Source organism: Pteronotus mesoamericanus, unplaced genomic scaffold, assembly GCF_021234165.1.
Source record: "Pteronotus mesoamericanus isolate MK-2021 breed Mesoamerican mustached bat unplaced genomic scaffold, CSHL_Meso_final scaffold_167, whole genome shotgun sequence".
In the NCBI taxonomy this organism is placed as follows: domain Eukaryota; kingdom Metazoa; phylum Chordata; class Mammalia; order Chiroptera; family Mormoopidae; genus Pteronotus; species Pteronotus mesoamericanus.
In genome coordinates, this window is record NW_026555308.1 from 36,519,343 (window position 1) to 36,538,982 (window position 19,640).

Consider the following 19,640-nt stretch of genomic DNA (forward strand, 5'->3'; position numbering starts at 1 on the left):
ACCTCCAGTTGCAGTCTGAAGGCAAACAGCATATGCTGCCACTTTTTCTATACTCTGCTTCAAAATTTTGGAATAAATAGTAATTTTGTAGAATGTGACATGAGTTAATAGAGGCACTACTTGAACTTTTTTCCTTTGCCTTAAGCTATAGACCAACTTGCCTATGTTACAGTGATGAATTTGCCAAGGTGTTTTCAATCATGTATGCCTATTGCTTTTAGCAGGGAATCTAAAAAAGGATTTGTAAAATATGAATATATATAAAATTGAGGATTGTTTTTCTCAATCTGATGTCTATAGACAACATTTTAATTTTACCTATTCACTGAACTTATTTAATGAAATGAGTTTTTTATTTCATTTTACTAATTAACATAATTAATTTTGAATTCAGAATCCTGGAACAGCTCATCCTTATGACAGTGGCCACATAGCAATGACCTACACTGGCCTTTCATGCTTAGTTATTCTTGGAGACGACCTAAGCAGAGTAAATAAAGAAGCTTGCTTAGCAGGCTTGAGAGCCCTTCAGCTGGAAGATGGAAGGTATGAGTCATTCTTTTTACTTTCTTTTTTAAAAGAAAAATCTTTTGAAACTAAAAAAATGAATATAATTCTATATTAGAACTTTAAAGCTTATCATAAATTCTTATTAATCTGTACTTTTATTCCTTTAGTGATAGGAGGAGAAATGGATGAACATTGAATATTGTATTACAGTGTAGGTAATTTCTTGACACTTTTAAAGGATAGAAAAAGAAGTTAATGAGATCATTAATATTTGATGGTTTGTGTGGTGTGTCTAATTAAAGAAGAATTTTCCTGGAGAATTAAGGTGAAACTTTTTAAAGTCCAGGAAGTGATAAAGCAGTAGTGTTATTGTCTAAAGAAAAGACTGCAAATAAATCCTGCTATGTTTTAATTTCTTTGTCTTATCTACTGTTATCGCTACTTTCCTGTAAATGTTTTTAAAATGCTTCTCTTGATGAGGGGAAAGTTAATATCAACATATAAATTGACATCAATTGGAAATACTAGAATACTAAATAAGTATTTAACTCATGTACATGTGACTAATTTCTCAGTACTTCAGCAGTCTTTGTTTACAGCTACCTTATCTTTGTTTATAAATGAAGGAATAGATAAGAGATAACAGACTATTACCTCTCTAAAACTAATTAAGTAGGTAAAATATTAAATTCAAACACTCTGCTTAATTAATTAATGGTTATCCATATATAGTTAGAAGAAATTTCACATAACAAAACCTGGTTTTAACTGCTACTTTTTTTTTTGTTTGTTTTTTGTTTTTTTTGTTTTGCCTTTGTGCTGTAGCTTTTTCGGGCTGAGAACAAACTTACTCTTAGAGGTGGCATCTGGGAGGAATAACTGGTAGTATGTAAAGCTACCCAGAAATCAGAACGTTGGAGTAATGATTTAGAGATAATTATAGATTATTCAAGTTAATAGTTCTTTATTGAATAATACAAGTAGTATATGGTCTTTTAATCCATATTTAGATTTTTAAATCTGTTTGTGATAGAATAATATTATAGTACAGTATTATTAGTAAATCATATTGTTGTTATTTTCAGTTTTTGTGCAGTACCTGAAGGCAGCGAAAATGACATGCGATTTGTGTACTGTGCTTCCTGTATTTGCTATATGCTGAACAACTGGTCTGGCATGGATATGAAAAAAGCCATCAATTATATTAGAAGAAGTATGGTGAGTTATGTTGCTAAATTGACTTTTTTTTTTATGTTATTATTACTGGTATATCAGGGCTGCAGTTTAATGCATGCCTCATCTCTTCCAACAAGAATAGGGAAATAAGGACAGTAAGATCGCTTTTTGGTTATATCATGTATCAGAATAGACGTACATACATAATCTTCAAAGACAGATGAACTCTTTGACCATTAAAATTTAAATGTGATCTGATTGTATCTAAAGAAACAATGTCTTTTCCAAAAGATTTGTCTGCTTTAGAAGCAGGAAAAAATAGTAAAATCTCAAAGGCAAATATTTATAAACTGTCCTAGCAGGGACCCGTGGGGAGCTTTGACCAAGGGTTACAGAAAATTATGGCATCCTTGGTGAGGTTATTCCTATATTGTGTGTGAGATGTGAGTTCGTTAAGACATTTGACTTGCAAGACCCAAGTATAACAAGGTTTACTGGACCAACAATAGATTTTTTAATCACTTTTGGTTTCCTAGTAATTTGTTTTAATCTAAGGTTTATTTTAAGGAGAATACCAAATAGATACGTTATTTTTTCATATAATACAATTTAATCTTTTTATTGACAGCTGTAAGAAAATCTTAGTCTCGGCTAGAATTATCTTTTTCTCTACTGTTTAGTCTCTTATATAAAATAGGAGACATGGAAGTCCTGCTTCCCAGGTTTTATTACTTTCCAAATAAGAATTTTTTAAAATTTTATAAATAGAATATTTTAGGCTGTTAATTTAACTTTTTTACTAGTTAGAATTTCAAAATGAAAATGTAAATTCTTAGAGAAATTATTTTTAACTGAATGTGTGCATGTGAATCAGAGTTTGTAGAAGGCACAAATAGTACAACTTTTTAAAAAGCTGTGGAGGCAGAAAGAACAAACCTTTAAAGGAGTTTTAAAAGGAAAAGAGATTTATGTCATATACAGGGTGGGTGATAGGACCTTCCGCATCAATACTACAGAAGCAACACTATATTCTTCTTGGTGCATTGTATTTGGAGGTACAGATGTTGATCTGTTTATTTACTGGTAATGTTAACTTTGATCACTTAGTTAAGTTGATGTATGCCAGATTTTTCTCTGTAAAATTAGCACTTTTCCCTTTGTAATTATTCAGCATCTTATTGTGAGATATTTGGAGACTATAATTTTTATCTGCTAGTGTCAATACTAACACTAGTATCATGCATTGATGATTTTCCAGCACTGTCATTCCTTCTGTAATTATCAATTGAAATTCTTTTAGCAAAAGCGTTTTCTTTGCATCTGTCTATCTATCTATCTATCTACATTTCTCTATGGACACTAGATTCTTGTTTTATTCAAGTTTATTATCAGTTACCAGTATGTATTTTGCTGCTCATATTGTCCCAGATTTTGCCAGTGAGAAACCTTTCAGCAGGCTCTTTGTCCTTTTGATATGCCTGCTTCATTCTTTGAATATCTTGCTTTCTGGCACAAGATGTTTCCAGGTTCATCTTTTACTTTCCCAGCCTCAGCCCTGGACTTGGTCATGTCTTCAAAGAGCACTTTGAAAAAATGATCTTCTTATTTTTCTTATTTTCTTATCTTTCCAACAAGAAATGTCTTTCTTATTGGAGGTGGTTGTTTAGAAACCAGGATTTTGGCACTGGATATGCTCATTGGTATGGGGATATCATTGTTTCTAACCCCTTCCTCAGCAGGCAGAGCTAGGAAATGTATATATGTATGCATGTACACAGATACCGCCTTATAAAAACCTATATCTATTTCTGTATCTATTTATCTATTTACATATTAAAAACCAGGAGTCGATAGTGATACCTCAGATTTCAATTCATTATCTCAAGGTTCATTTTAATCTTTCTTTTTTCATTTTAACTTCCTTCTCTGACATTGATAAACAGGGCTCCATTATCCAGAATGATTCTTTCTGTTTAAAGCCTGAAGTTATATATTCAAAATATATTTAAGAAATACTTAGCCCCAGTTGGTGTGTCCCAGTTGGTTGAAGTATCATCCTGTAAACGGAAAGGTCCCAGTTCAATTCCTGGTCAGGCCACGTACCTGGGTTGCAGGTTTTGTCACAGGTAGGGATGTGTATATGAGACAGCCAATCAATGTTTCTGTCTCACATTGATGTTTCTCTCCTCCCCTTCCCCCGCTCTCTCCATCCTTTCCCCATCTCTCTAAAATCAATAAGCATGTCCTCAGGTGAGGATTTTTAAAAAAAAAAGGATAAAAAGCTTAGTTTCCTTCTTTTATTTCCCCCCTTTCAGTGTTCTGTTATTTATTGCAAAAAAAAAAAAAATGAAGTTTATTTCGGTTTCTTTTTAGGATTCCCCCCGACATACACACACATACATAGACTTCGTTGATTTTATATACCTCTGTGAAATATTAACCTGATTCTAGAAGTCAGAACTACATAAAAAAGTGTATTCAGAGATCATAACTTTGGGGTCCTCCTGTCCTTTCTATATACCACCCCCATTTTTAACCATGTTATTTACCACCTTAGCCCCATTCACTCTGTAGGCAACCATTCTTACTAATTTTTGGTTTGTCTTTCCTATACTTTTTGATGAGCAGATATGTATATTTTTATTTATCCTTCAATTTCTTACTAAATGGCACTGTACCACAAGTACTTTTTTGCAGTTTCCTTTTTTCACTTAACAATACAGCTTGAAAATCATTCCATATTAGGTCATAGAGATTTTCCTCATATTTTTTTTTTTTAACAGTAATGGTATTCCATTGTGTACAAGTGCCATAGTTTTTTCAACTATTCTATATATAGAATACATATTTTCCAAATACAATGTTGAAATTAATAACCTTCTGTATATATGCTTATGTATTATTCAAGATATATCTTTAGGGTAAATTCCTAGTAGTGGAATTGCTTGAGCAAAAAGACAAATGCGTATGTAATATTATTAAATGTTGCCCATTTTCTCTCCAAAAAGTATGGACTAAATTATGTTTCCATCAGTGCGTGGCAGTGCCTGTTTCCATGTTGCCTCACAGATGAAATATGTTTTCTTACTTTGATTTTTACCAATCTGCTAGGTGAAAAATGTAATCTCAATGTATTTTTTAATTTATTTTTTCAAATACATTTGTCTCTGCCTTCCCCCCACCGCTTTCCCTTGCCCCCTCCCCCCATATTTTTAATTTCCATTTATTTTGAGTAAGAGCGACCTCTTTCTTAACTCTAGGACTATATAAAACAAGGCCACAAGCCAGATTTAACCTGTATTCCTGGGTTGGTGACTCCTATTTCTAGTCTATTATTTGGCTTTTTCCTTTAGGTATTCCAGATTTGTATATGTTCTTTCTTCTTTGCTTATGTTTGATTTCAACCACTTTCTCCTTGGCCCTTCTTTACTTTATCTCATTTTATTCTCTTGGCTGTTTTTAGTCTGTCTTTAATGACCCTTACTGTCTTTTCATTTGATACTACTATTCTTTAGGCATCCTGTAATTTAGTCTTTGTTTCTCAGTTTATTTTTGGTCTTTTTCTTCCCTTTCTTTCCTGAAATCATTTAACTATCTCTTTATTTCTTTTTACTGATTTGTTTTTTCTGTTTTTCATTTAGAATTTTCTTTTCTTATTTCCAAATGCTTATTTGAGGACAAGTAATTGAGTTTGGGGTGCTGTATGAGTTTTTTTCTCCTTTATCACTGTTTGGGGGAGGTAGAAGCAGATTTTCATATACTAAGATGTTTTCATTTCAGTTTCTTTGTCTTCAGCTTAATTACTTTGCACATATTTGGCTTTTCTTGTTTACTCATTCAGTGTATTATTTTTCCTTACAAGAATTTTTTAGTTTGATTCCCAATTGTTCAATGCAGAAACAAAGTTTGACTTCTTCCTTTCTTTTTCTATAAATTTATTTTTTAAGTATATTTTTTTTATTATAGTATTACATTTGTCCCATTCTTTTTCTCTCCCTCTTATCCCCCTCTGCCCAGTACCCCTTTTCCCTCCAGCATCTCCCTCCATTACTCCATGTCCATGGGTCGTACATGTAAGTTCCTTGGCTTCTCCATTACCTATACTGTTCCTAACCTCCCCCTGTCTATTTTGTACCTGCCAATTATGCTTCTTTCTCCCTGTACCTTTTCCCCTGTTCTCCCTACGACCACCCCATTCATAACCCCCTGCACATGATCTCCATGTATATGATTCTGTTTCTGTTCTAGTTGTTTACTTAGTTTGTTTTTGTTTTTGTTTTTTTAGGTTCATTGTTGATAGTTGTGAATTTGTTTTCATTTTACTGTTCATAATTTTGTTCTTTTTTTACGTATAAGTCCCCTTAATATTTCATATAATAAGGGTTTGGTGATGATAAACTCCTTTAATTTTACATTATCTGGGAAGCACTTTATATGCCCTTCCATTCTAAATGGCAACTTTGCTGGATAGAGTAATCTTGGGTGTAGGTCCTTGTCTTTCATGACTTTGGATACTTCTTTCTAGCCCCTTTCTGCTTACAAGGTTTCTTTTGAGAAATCGGCTGATAGTCTTATGGGAACTCCTTTGTAGGTAACTGTCTCCTTTTCTCTTGCTGCTTTTAAGATTCTCTGCTTATCTTTAATCTTGGGTAATTTAACTATGATGAGTCTTGGTGTATTCCTCTTTGGGTCCAACTTGTTTGAGATTCTCTAAGTTCCTGGACTTATATGTCTATTTCCTTCGCCAGATTGGGGAAGCTTTCTTTCATTAATTTTTCAAGTAAGTTTTCAGTTTCTTGCTCTTCCTCTTCTCCTTCTGGCACCTCTATAATTCAGATGTTGGAACATTTAAAGTTGTCCCTGAGGTTCCTAAGCCTCGCCTCATTTTTTTTGTTTTTTGTTTTTTTTTGAATTCTTGTTTCTTCATCCTGTTCTGTTTGAATGTTTATTTCTTCTTTTGTTCTAAATCATTGATTCGAGCCCCGGTTTTCTTCCTTTAGCTGTTGGTTCTCTATATACTTTGCTTTATTTCATTTTGTATAGCCTTAGCTTCTTCCTTTATTTTTGTATCTATATGCAATCATTTCTGTGAGCATTCTGATTCACAGTGTTTTGAACTCTGCATCTAATAGGTTGGCTTTCTCCTCGTTGCTTAGTTCTTTTTCTGGAGTTTTGATCTGTTCTTTCATTTGGGTCATATTACTTTGTCTCACTGCCCCTGTTACGTTGTAAGGGACAGAGCCTTAGGTATTCACCAGGGCGAGACAACCTGCTTCCCTGAGTTGTGGCACTGTATGTAGGGGAGGGGTTTGAAAGCGAACAATGCCAGTTGCTCAGCTCCACCCTGCTTTCAGGAGACTGTCAGTTTCTTCCACCACCACAGCCCCCAGGTTTTTACAACCAGAGGTTCTGAGGCTTTATTGTGCCTGCCCTGAAAGCTGGGTTGCATGGTCTGTCTCACTCCCCAGTGATTTCTCCCCATTTAGCTGCATGCAAATGTGGCACTGCCCTGTCCACCAGCCACCACCTTGCCGTGAGTCCTCTCCACCCCTCCTACCAGTCTGGATGAGTGTTTCTTTAACTTCTTCGTTGTTGAACTGCCATACATCTCGATTTTCTGGCAGTTCTGGTTGTTTTTTTATCTTTAAATTGGTTGTTTCCTTCTTTTGGTTGTGTGAGGAGGCTAAGTGTATCTACCTATGCCTTCATCTTGTCCAGAACTCCCAAAGTTTGATTTCTTTCGTTAGTGTTGGGTGTTTTTTGCTTTTTTCTTTTTTTAGGATTTTGAGTTCTATGACTTTCAGGTAGGAGAGAGGTTTTCATGTTTCTCAGGTCTCTGAATTTTGCTCTTTTGAGTTTCCCTTTGCACACTGCCACCTTGACTTGCACTCTCTTAAGTCCCTTCCCTAAAGTCAGTGCTCAGAACTGTTTCAGTTCAAGCAGCTCTCTCTTTGTGTGGTAGTGCCAGACTGTAATCATGTTCATGCAAGCTGAAATGATACAGAGTGATCGTCATCAACTGGAAAAATTAGGCTTGTTCTGTGACCTTTACAATTTTTTTCCAAAACACCAAAAACTCTTTTACTGTCAGTTATAAATGTATAATTTTTTAATGGTGAAACCGATACTTATTTAGTATACTGTAATTTAAAACATTAGCGAAATTGAGAAATAAAGTGTTTTCTTTGTAAAAAAATTTATCAAGAGTAGTTTGGACAGTGCTTTGCTTCTTTCATATGACTTACAGTGTGAAGTGGAGCAAGCATCTTTTCTGTCTTGGTAAATGATTATGCTTCTTCATAAGTTTGTATCAGCTTCCAACATTTTATTCTTTGCATTTTCATTTTCGTACTGTATCTCTGAAAGTTTCTTTTATGTGAAGTTTTTTCCCATTATTGCTTTTCTAGAATATCTTTATTCTCTTCGACACAACCACTTTCTTCACCCCTATAGATATTTTGGCTTTACTTGGTTCTGACTGTAGCACTCTCAGCATTCCTACTATGATTGATTTCAGTTTCACTTCCAGTGTTACTGCTCTTCACTCCTTACTGCACTTTCATCTTCGGTAGGCACTGTCATGACCTCTTTTGGCTATGCCTTTTGTCATATGGGTTTGTCACTCAGAGAAAAGAGACAACACAACCGCCCAGTTGTTCTATCTGCATGCACTGAATAACATTTGCAGCGACAAATTACTAACAGACTGAAAAGAGTGATGCAATCAGTCACTTGTCATGATGCATATTTATTATTTATGTAGTGATTTGTGGACGGAGGAGCTAGCAGCAAGTTTATGCAGTTCCTCATAGTTAATGTACTGTGGTTTACTGAAATTTGAGTCATATTGTGTTATTTAAGCCATGGAACCTTGAATTTGTGCATATTGGAACGGTGCAAAGCAAGGACTGCCTGTATTTCACACTTCGGGCGGAGTCTCTCTTTCAGGTAGTGAATTTAGATGAGATCTCAGACCTGCCACTAGCTTCCCTCCTCTCTCTTCTTCATGATCTTTCAGATTGCCCTTGCTCTCTGCAAACGTGTCAAGAGTATGAGAGATGGCTTGCTGATTTGATGTGTATTTTTCTATAAACAGGTGATTTGAAACTTGAGCATGTCCTCCAGCTTTGCTAAGGTTTCAGTTTTATATAGTTGTATGGTTTTGATTTTTGTAGGATATGTGGGGAGATTAAATTTTAGGCAGTCACCATTATCCTGAGCTACCCAAAAGCCTCAAAATAGATTTGTTCTGTGTTTATAATGTTTTTGAGTATGAAATCTTTACATTTTCCTTAAATGCATATATTCTTGCAAGTGGGAAAGGAATAAGAATTGACTCTTTTTATTAGGTAGAAATTGAGTACAAATAAGGTGCCATCTTAGAACAATCTATTTTCAGAATGTGCCTAATGTATGCATTTTGTAATTTAGTGTGGTGAATAAGACAAGAGCAGGTACTTGAAAATGCCTATATATACTTCTTTGTGGAAAAGATATAAAAGAGAAATAAAATTAGGTCAAGTGTCAAAAATTAGCATAATGACAATTTATTTATTTCCCTATTAAACCAAACAATGTTTTTCTTTTTCAGTCCTATGACAGTGGGTTGGCACAGGGAGCTGGACTTGAATCTCATGGTAAGGCATCTTAAAGTAAATAAACATGTAGTTTCTTTAAATAACATCGTGGTATCTTCAACATGGAGGACCCTCAGAAGTTTGTGTCAGCCCTTTGTACAGCCTGACCATTTTCTTTCCTACTTCTGTCTTTTGACACTGTTGTGCCAGTTTAAACTTCTTCTAGATCAGTAATCACTTATAAATTATTCAGACCAGAATTTTCATACAATATTTTTTAGTAATCTTTTCAAGTGTTAGCTGCACGACAGTATCTTAGGGTGATTTCTTTATTCTTTCTTTTTTTTTTTTGAGGTTCTATTTATTTATTTTTAGAGAGGAGAAAGGGAGGGGTAAAAAGGAGAAAAACTCAAAGTTTGAGAGAAACATTGATGGGTTGCTTCTCCCACACACCCCAACTGGGGACTGGGTCCACAATCCAAGCATTTGCCATGACCAGGAATCGAACCAGCGACCCCTCACTTTGTAGGACGACACCCAACCAACTGAGTCACACCTGTTAGGGCCTTAGGCTGATTTCTTAAGATATTGTTAAAAAATAGCAAGTTTCCTTCTTTGGCATAACACTAAAAGGCTAGGTGCAGAATATTAAATATGAATCAGTGAATTTGTGAAGAAATAAATTTTTATTTACTGTCTTTAATGTAATTATCCTAAGTCATAGTCATAAAACATTTTGCTGCATAAAGTGTGTTCAGTATATTGATACAATCCCTCCCTTCACATTTTTCCCACTTTTGGCACAATCGGAATAGAGAGATAACAATCACTTAGTTTGTCAGCACATCAATAGCCTGAACTCTTTCAAATTGAATATTTCCACATAGAAGTAAATAAGCTTTCATGCTCCCTTTAAAAAAAGAAAGAGGCCAAATCAAGCAGGCTCTCTTGAGTGAACTCCTTGTGTTATCTTCATCACAGAGGGTTTTTTTTGGTACTCAGCTGTTGTGCCCATCCCTCTGCTATGCGATGCAATGGAAAGAAGAGGTCAGTATTCAGGTCTCACCCCTGACAGTAGCTTTGTGATCTTGGCTCCTCACTTACTGTCTCTGAAGGCTTCCTCATCAAGAGTAGAAATAATTGTATGTTTTTTTTAAGATCATTGTTAGGATTATAAGAGATGGGCGTAAAGTGGATTGTAAACTATAAAACGTGTATAAAAAGATTTTTTTAATATATATTCCTCAATCTCATATCCTTGTACTTCCCCTGGAATCTTGTCCTATCAGGTATCTTTTTCCCCCTCTCACATCTTACTGCCTTTTTTGATGTAGGTATTTATAGAGTGTGTCACTAAGGGTGTAGAAGAGTGTCTCGGGTTTTCCTCTGAGACCACACTGTAATTAGGAAGCCATAATTCTTGTGTGTGCCTGAGTGCACCTGAGATTAGCAATGGGGTAAGCTGGCAGGACAGTAGCAGTTATGTCACCAGTCATCACTGCTTAGTAAGGGAGGATATACTTACCGTTACACAAAGAGGAAATCTGGCATTTGTAAGTATTTCCGAGAAGATGGGGTCTGCCACTTACTCTTGTAAAGGATGTTAATGGATGCACTGGCTGAAGAGATACCTTCCCAGTATAGATGTGTGGGCCCGACACTGTTGTCCCCGAGAAATTGGGATTACATTCTTAGGGATGTGAAACAGAGCGCTGTACAAACATGATACTCTCTAAGGGATCCTGCCAGGAAAAAGCCCTTGCTGAGTCACACAAGTAGTGATTTTGAGTCAATATGACTTGCCTAGGATTGTACCCATCAAGATCAGCAGTGATGGACTGTGGTTCTTGCCAAAAAGCTTACATTCTTCTTTTATCTCTAAATTCATCTTGGCAGGTTGGCAGCCTAAAGACCTAGAAGAGGGCTTCCTAATCACAGTGCTCCATTATATTGATGGACCGCAAAAGGGTTCTAGATGTGCCAAGCTATTGCTCCCTTAGCTTTTGCAGCAGCCAAGAAGGAACTGGGTGTCTGGAGCCCCTGGTAAGGGGGCCTTTGACCAGGAGCACCCTCCTCAGGACACTTAAGTATGTCATACAGATATCAGATATTCTAGTTCTTTGTGTGTTCTGAGGTTAAATAGGCTGAAAAGTACTATTCTAGAGGACTTTGGGCTAGATTTCCTTCCCTGCCTTATTTTAGCAGTATTTACACTGATAAGTAAAACCTCTTTCTAAAGTGTAGTCTTGCAGGTTGGTCACCCTGTGAAGTCATTGTATATTCCCTTTTTCTTTCCATTGTTAATCTTTTTAGAATAGTGGTCCAAATATACTGAATGCCCTTCTATAAAACTGCCTTTTCTTTTTAATTTTTTATATGAGCCTTCAGCAACTTGGGGTTTCTCTAAATTTTAAAGTCATAAATAATCTGTATTTCAAATACAAAGTCTCTTTCTCATTCCTTACTTTCTCTGTATTGAAGCTTTTGAAGTTGTTAACCTCTCACCCTTTTTCCTTGAAACATCACATTTTTCTTTTCTTGCTTCCTGACAAGTTGTTTCTAGTTCCTTCACCATTTTTGTTTCTTCTAACCTCTTTACCTTAATCTTTCTTCCTTCCTTCCTTCCTTCCTTCCTTCCTTCCTTCCTTCCTTCCTTCCTTCCTTCCTTCCTTCCTTCCTTCCTTCCCTCCTCCCCTCCCTCCCTCTCTCTCTTTTTTTCCTCTCTTTTTCTTTCTTTCTCTTTCTTTCGAACACACTATCCCTCTCTTTCCTTTCTCTTTTTCTTTTCTTTCTCTCTCTCCACCCCCAGTTAACCCTTTATACCCCTCTCCCCCCTGCCAACTTGCTTCTTTTCTTTGGGTAGTTCATCTTTCTAAATCTCAGTGCTCTTGTACTTGCTCTTTGTGTAGAATCCTCCATCCCCAACCCTAGCATATATCTGGCTTTATTTCACATCCTTTAGGTCTTGGTTTATATATTATTGGATAAGCCCCCTGTTAAAATTGCAAGCCACCCACACCCGCACACACACGCCCTATTTAGAATCACAAACCAAGCACATATACGTGCCTTATTCCCTATCCCCTTCTGGCTTTATTTTTCTCCATGTCATGTATATTTTAGCTGTTTGTTCATTGTCTGCTCACATAATGTAGGCCTCATAAAAACAGAGATTTGGGCTTGTTCTATTCACTGTTTTATCCCCCATACCTTTAATACATGTGGCACACAGTTGAATGAACCAGCAGATGGTTCTTTATCAATTATCCCTGTGTTGATATTGCTCAAACTATGTTTCCAAACGTGGTCTGTTTCTGAGCTACATAGCTCCCTTTTCTATCTGCCTGCCAGGCGTATCTACTTTGGTATCATGTCAGCATCCCAAGCTGCACATGTTTAAACCATTCTTCTCTTTTCTTCCTCCTAAGCCTGTTCTTGTTATTCAGGAATGTGGAACTACTACTACCAGATCTGCTGATTTTTCAGAGAAGCCAGAAATCCAGAATTTTGGATGTTTTAATCTCTTGTTCTGTTATTTTGTGTGTGTATATAATTTGCCAGACATACCAGTCGTCCCCTGTAAGTCACCAGTTTTTAATGTTTGATCCTTAGACTGAAAGGAAAATACTTTTTCTTATTTAGCTGCTGCTGTACCAACTACCATTTGGTCTCATTTAATCCTCATGCCAGCCCTCTGAGGGCAGTCATCTTTGTATTAGATTCAATCAAAGAAGCAAAACCCCTACAAATATTAAAGAATAAGGGTTTATTACAGGAATAAGATTTTACTCAGTTGCAGGTAAAGATGGAGGAGGAGCAAGGACCTGAAATAAATAGTTGGCGGATTGCAGAAAAGTCACTGACAAGCCCTTCTGAAGCACTGACACGGGTTGGCCAGTGAGACCTTGCAGGGGACTCTGGAAAGCCAGGTACATCCAGCTGCCAGAATGGTGGAGTCCGTGGAGGGCTATTGCTCCTGCATCCGTTAATGAACCTGGTGTCATGGAGGCAAGAAGTAAGAAAAATTTGGATTCCAAGTATATGGGAGTATAAGATCAAGCAGGAATCTACCACCACCTCTGCCTTTGTCTCTTACATCCCCTAAAACAACCAAGGCAGTGGCTGCTGCTTCACTTCCACCTTACAAATCTTACACTGATTTCTCTAACTTAAGGCCATACAGGAAGTTCTAGCTTAGCCAAGTTATTACAGTACAAAACCACTGCAATAATTATTGTCATTCACTCAGAGACCTTAAATATAGGCTGAAGAGAGAATGTAATGTATTCCTCAAGTGTTCCCACATGCCTTTTCACCTCTGAACTTTGCTAATACTTTTTTTTTTTTTTTGTCTGAAATGCTTCCCCATTCCCCAACCCCCTACCTGCTTTTCCTTGTTTCCCTTTCCTTAACCTTCAGAGTTTTATCTCTCTTTCTATGCCTGGTTCCAGTGTTACATTCTCTGAAACTTCATCATCTGTTGTGATTCCCCTGCCCCAGCCCTGAGTAATTTCTCCCTTTTCTATATTTCTGTAATACTTGGGTCATACCATTTTCATGACGCTTACCTCAGTTTACTTGATTTTCTCTGCTAAAGCTGATTGTGTCTTACTTTTTGTCTTATTCCATATGTCCTTGGTTGTAATGGTTCAGTAAGTATTTAATGAATTGGTTATCCTATATTCTATATCTCAAAGCTAAGAAAGCTAAGTTTGTGATATGTACTGCCACAGTTAGGTGATAATCAAGTTCTTCGTGTGCTTTTCTTACTAATTCTGCAGTCTGAATGTTATTTAACACACTTTTTGTTGTTGTTGTTCATGCATTCTTCTCCAACTACTGCCTAACCTGGAGACTATTTGTCATGAAAACTAAACAAGCATGTTATACCATTCCAGGCCATGGTCATGTGATGAACCTATTTATCCTAGTGATTCTCATGATAGTATAGTTCGTGTTTGTGAGAGTTGGATTTCCATGCTTTTCTAGGATTAAAACTCTTTGTTCTCTCAGGATGCATAATGTTAAAGGAAAAGTTCAAATAAATTAATTTGATTTCATGATTCTTTTAAAATATCTGTACTCTTTAATGCAGAAGATAAATAAGAGTAAACTGTCTTTGGCCTAATTTCATCAAAGCATTCAACTTCTTTGAATCTACCTCATTTGATCCTTTTCATGTGATGTTCAAGTGTAAAATGGTATACTTATTTATTTACCTAATTATTTAGCTTTCTACTTTAGCTATGTATTGTTGACCAGCCATCTTAAATTATACATTTTAGAGCACATGAATTCTTTGAGATAATTTGGTATATACAAATAAATACTAAGAGAATGCTTACAATTGAGCTGTACAACCTAATGGGAGCAGTAAGTTAATTTATAACTGTGTTACACTTTTAAAATACAAGTAAATCAGCACAAAGAACTAGAGTCAGGAACACCTTTAGCCTCCACCTGGAAGACCTGGAGAAGGTTGTTAAAAGAGAAGCTCCATTATCTCTTCCAGTGATGTTTTATGACTAAGATAGTGTACATATATTAATTATTCATGTAACTGAAGGATACCACTTTAGGTGGCAAACCTTTAGTAATTTCAGATGGAAATCTTTTATTTTATGTGTCTTAATATTTTTACTTTTAATGCCTCTGATGAGGAAGGCTATGTACTTTTTTTCATTGTCTCTTTTTTTTTTATTGTTTATGCTATTACAGTTGTCCCACTTTTTTCTCCTTTGCCCCCATCCGCCCAGCCCACCCCCCACTTCCATAATCAGTCCCTTCACCATTGTCCTTGTCCATGGGTTCTTCATTTGTGTTCTTTGACTAATCCCTTCACCTTTTTTCAATTAGTCGCCCTTTCCCACTCCCCACAGCTGTCAATCTGTTCCATGATTCTATGCCTCTGGGTCTACTTTGCTCACTAGTTTTTTATTTTTATTTTATTTTTTGAAGTTTAGCATCATTTTTTAATACTGTCACACTGCACATTGACAAGTCACACACTTTGGTCTTGTGTTCGCAGTAGCAACTTAACAGTGAGTCAAAAGGCCTGAGCGCCAGACTGTCCTGCAGGGAACAGGCACTCTTTCCAGTGCTCCTCCCTCCATTCCTTGTGAATTCCATCAGGGGCCTGTACAGAGAGCAGCACCTGCCATAGACTGGTTTCATTTGAGTGTACACCAACTTTACACAGAATTATAAAAACGTATTTAGAGACATTCCACAGTGCTCCTATAATCGGGAGCAAAGACCCTTTTATCAAAAGGGATTATACCTAGGGCTGTGCAAAATTCCAAAGGATCAGATTCCTTTAAAAGAGTCCAGAATCCATTAAACAAAAGAATGACCCAGGCCCGTGGGAAGCCCCTATGTGCCAAAGATAAACCAATTATTTACAATAAATATAAATAAGATCATATAATATTTATCTTTTGCTGGCTGGCTTATTTCACCTAGCATAGTAGTCTCCAGTTCCATTCATGCTGTCATAAACGTAGAAATTCCTTCTTTCTGCTGCGTAGTATTTCATTGTGTAAATGTACCACAGTTTTTTTATCTGCTCATCTTCTTATGGGCACTTAGGCTATTTCCAAATATTGGCTATTGTAAATAGTGCTGCTGTGAACATAGGGGTGCATAAATTCTTTTGAACTGGTATTTTGGGGTTCTTGTACATTCCCAGTAGGGGAATCACTAGGTCAAAAGGCAGTTCCATTTTTTTTTTTTTTTTTTTTTTTGAGGAAATTCCATACTGTTTTCCCCAGTGGCTGCCCCAGCCTGAATTCTCACCAACAGTGCATTATGGTTCCCTTTTCTCCACATCCTTGCCAGCAGTTGTTGTTGGTTGATTTATTAATGATGGCCATTTTGGCAGATAGGAGGTAATCTCATTGTGGTTTTGATTTGCATCTCTGATGGCTAGTGGTGTTGAGCATCTTTTCATATGTGTATGGGCCATATGTATGTTCTTCTTGGAGAAGTGTCTATTCATGTACTTTGCCCACTTTTAAGTGGATTATTTGTCTTCCTGGTGTTGAGTCATATAAGTTCCTTCTATGTATAGTTTGGAGATTAAACCCTTGTCCGAGGTATCGTTGGCATATATGTTCTCCTGTTATGGAAAGCCAGACTCAAGACACGATTCAGGGAACGGAGTAAGCCTTTATTCACACGCGTGGGCTCAGAGGAGGCAGTCTCCAAATTCTGAGCCCCGAATCGGGGTTAGATCGGGGTTTATAAGCCCTAGCATTCCGGCGGGAAACGGATGGGCGGAAGGGATTAGCATTCAGGTGGGAGATTGATGTGCTACCCCAGGCAGGGGAAGGGATGTGAAAATGGGCTACAGAAGCAGATAAGCAATGATTAACAGTTAACCTGGGAGGGGGTCTCTGGCTAGGCTGCTCCTCCCAAGTCATCTTGCCGTTATCACTCCCATACATTTGGTTATCACGGGGAGAGCCATGGTGGAGCATGGGGCTCCCAGATCTGAGGGTTACTGTCCAGAGCCAGCTGAGGAGGGAGCAGGGCTCTGAATCCCGCAGAGCCCATCCTGGGGTTATCATGGATGGGGGCAATAAACACTAGTTGTCACAAACAGTTCTATGTTTGCCAGGAGAGGAGACATGGCTCTTCCCTCTAAACACCCAAACCCCTATGTCTAAAGGCTTTTATTGAGAACCATATGCACAGGGATATACAGCAAAGCTCATCAATCAATGTCAAAAGGCTGTATTTACAGAAAACAGATCATGGGTAACAATTGGAGGAACACAAGAGATCTGCCTCAGGTCAGGGTCTATGAATAATGTGAATCTCCTTACTTGTATGAGCCAGTTATCATCGCTTTTTAGGGGAAAAGCAAAGCATGCTTAGAGGAACTTAACTTCTAGGCCTTATTGTCCCCGGGAACCGCCTGATCCAGTTTAGGGCTGTACCTGCCTTTAGTATTGTTTCAAGCCTGAGCCAGGTGGCGGAGCCATGAAGAGATAAGGAGACTTTTTTCAGAGAGAATGAGGACTCTGGCCCTGTCCAAGCCAAGGGGTGCGGGCCTTTATACCCTTCTTCCATGTCCCCCAAGTCCTTGTGCCGCTGCCCGTACCAGCCAATGTCTGTCTTAGGTCATTTTCTCCACATGAGAAAAACTTACCCGTCATGGATCACCGACTAAAACAGGGTCAAGCAAGGTGATGTGAGGGAGGCTGCGCCCCTGCCAGGGGGACAGGTTTCATCTCCTCAGTGGCCTGTTTTCCCAAGGCCTCCTTGATTAGCTCCAGCCTTGGAGTCCTCTTGCCCGTCGGCGAGGCTACAGTCCCTGAAACCAGGAGGGACATTTCTCAACAGTTGGTTCCCTTTTTGATGATGGTTTATTTAGCTGTGCAGCAGCTTTTTAATTTGTTGTAGTCCCATTTATTCATTTTTTTCCTTTATTTCCCTTGTCCTAGGAGATATATTGGCAAAAATACTGCTACGTGAGATATCTCAAATTTTACTATGTTTTCCTCTAGGATTTTTATGGTATCACCACTTACATTTAAATCTCTTATCCATTTTGAGTTTATTCTGGTATATGGTGTAAGATAGTGGTCTAGTTTCATTTTTTTTGCATGTACAGTCCAGCTCTCCTAATACAATTTTTACTCCATTGTGTTGCTCTTGCCTCCTTTGTCAAATGTGAATTGACCATAAAGACATGGGTTTATTTCTGGACTCTGTTCTGCCCATTGATCTGTGTTTGTTCTGATGCCAGTACAGGACTGTTTTGATTACAGTGGCTTTGTAGTATCAAGTTTGATATCAAGTATTGTGATCCTTCCAGCCTTGTTCTTCTTTCTCATGATTGCTGAGGCTTGGGGTCTTTTTTGGTTCCATATAAATTTATGGAATATTTGTTCTAGATCTGTGAAATATGGCATTGAAATCTTAATAGGAATTGCCTTGAATCTATAGATTGCTTTGGGTAGTATGGACATTTTAATGATGTTAATTCTTCCAATCCATGAACATGGTATATGCTTCCACTTATTAGTATCTTAATTTTTTTCTTCAGCGTCCTATAGTTTTCTGAGTACAGGTCTTTTGATGTGGCTCAGTAGATTGGGTATTGTCCCACTAACATAGAGGAATGCTATTTCGTATCTTCTTGAACCAAGGCATATTGAACACAATTTAACCTTTTCTTGATGAATTCAGATCATTACTATAAGAAGCAATTCTTGTATAGTACTTTAATATAATGATGTAATATTCTTGAAGTTGAAGCTTATAGGAATCGTGTCTGCTGTTTTATCATATTCCTCAATTTACTTATTGTAAAGATGTTACTGTGTTTCTTGCTGTTTTTATGTCTAACATACTGCTTTTAATCTAGGTTTTTGGAACTAGTTTTTTAGAATTTTGTGTGAAACAACCTTTTAGGGGTAAATTTTGTTAAATGAATTTTAGCTTAAGTGTAGTCTTTTGTAATTACTTTTTTTGACTACTCAGAGCCTAAACTTCAGAAGTTAATACTTTCAAAATCTGGTGATTTGGGCAAAGTAAAAAGTAGTTCTACTTTGAATTGTACCAGTTTGCTTTAAAGAATCCTAGCAAGTAATTGGATAGTAACAATTAAATGTTTTATTTTACTTTTTAGTAGTTAATTTTAAAGATGACATACTATTAGAGGCTTTATATTTAATGATGTTATAATACCTGAAGTCATGTGCAAGTTTTCATGAAAGGGAAGTTGAAACTAGTAAGTTATTGAAGAAGAGCTAAGATTTATAGATGCTTAATAGAAATTATTCTAAAAGGTTATGATTGTTTTTACTTTTCTGTTTTAATTCGCTCATGACTAGCACAGATCTCCCAACTAATTGGGGAAAATTCTAAAGATTAAATAGTTTCTACTGACAGTAATCCATATGCTGTCATAGTTGCCTTTAGTTTTCTACAGGGAATGTTCGTTTTTCCTTTTCCAGAGAACACTTCCAAGATTTGTAACAACAGAAGGAAAGTTACAGGATGAGGAATATTAGGAACTATCATCTATTTAAATAGCTGAAATAAATAAAAATTACTAAGTGGCATCGTAATAAATTGGAAATATAAGTATTTTAAAATTGTTTGTAGTTGACAACAAATAGTGCCAATGGAAAGTGTTGTTTCTTTTCTTTATGGAAAAATACTGACTTTTCATTTCTTAGGAAAGTATTAACTTTGTGAGCATATTGGTTTTCTATTGCTGCTGTAACGTTTTACTGCAAACTTGGGGGTATAAAATGACACAAATTTATTCTCTTAATGTTCTGGAGGCCAGAAGTCTAAACTGCATCTTATAAGACTAAAATCAAGATGTCAGTGGGGCTGGTTACTTCTGGAGGCTGCAGGGGA

At 36.8% G+C, this 19,640-nt stretch overlaps 1 protein-coding gene across 2 annotated transcripts in view; it reads left to right on the forward strand.

Annotated features, from left to right (window-relative positions):
- The window catches only part of PGGT1B (protein geranylgeranyltransferase type I subunit beta), a 56,438-nt gene that overhangs the window by 23,251 nt on the left and 13,547 nt on the right, over positions 1-19,640 (forward strand). For both annotated transcript variants that reach the window (XM_054589948.1, XM_054589949.1), the window contains 3 exons: positions 395-546; positions 1,596-1,728; positions 9,278-9,323. In XM_054589948.1, coding sequence (XP_054445923.1) covers positions 395-546; positions 1,596-1,728; positions 9,278-9,323 — 331 coding nt within the window. The remainder of the gene's footprint in view (positions 1-394; positions 547-1,595; positions 1,729-9,277; positions 9,324-19,640) is intronic.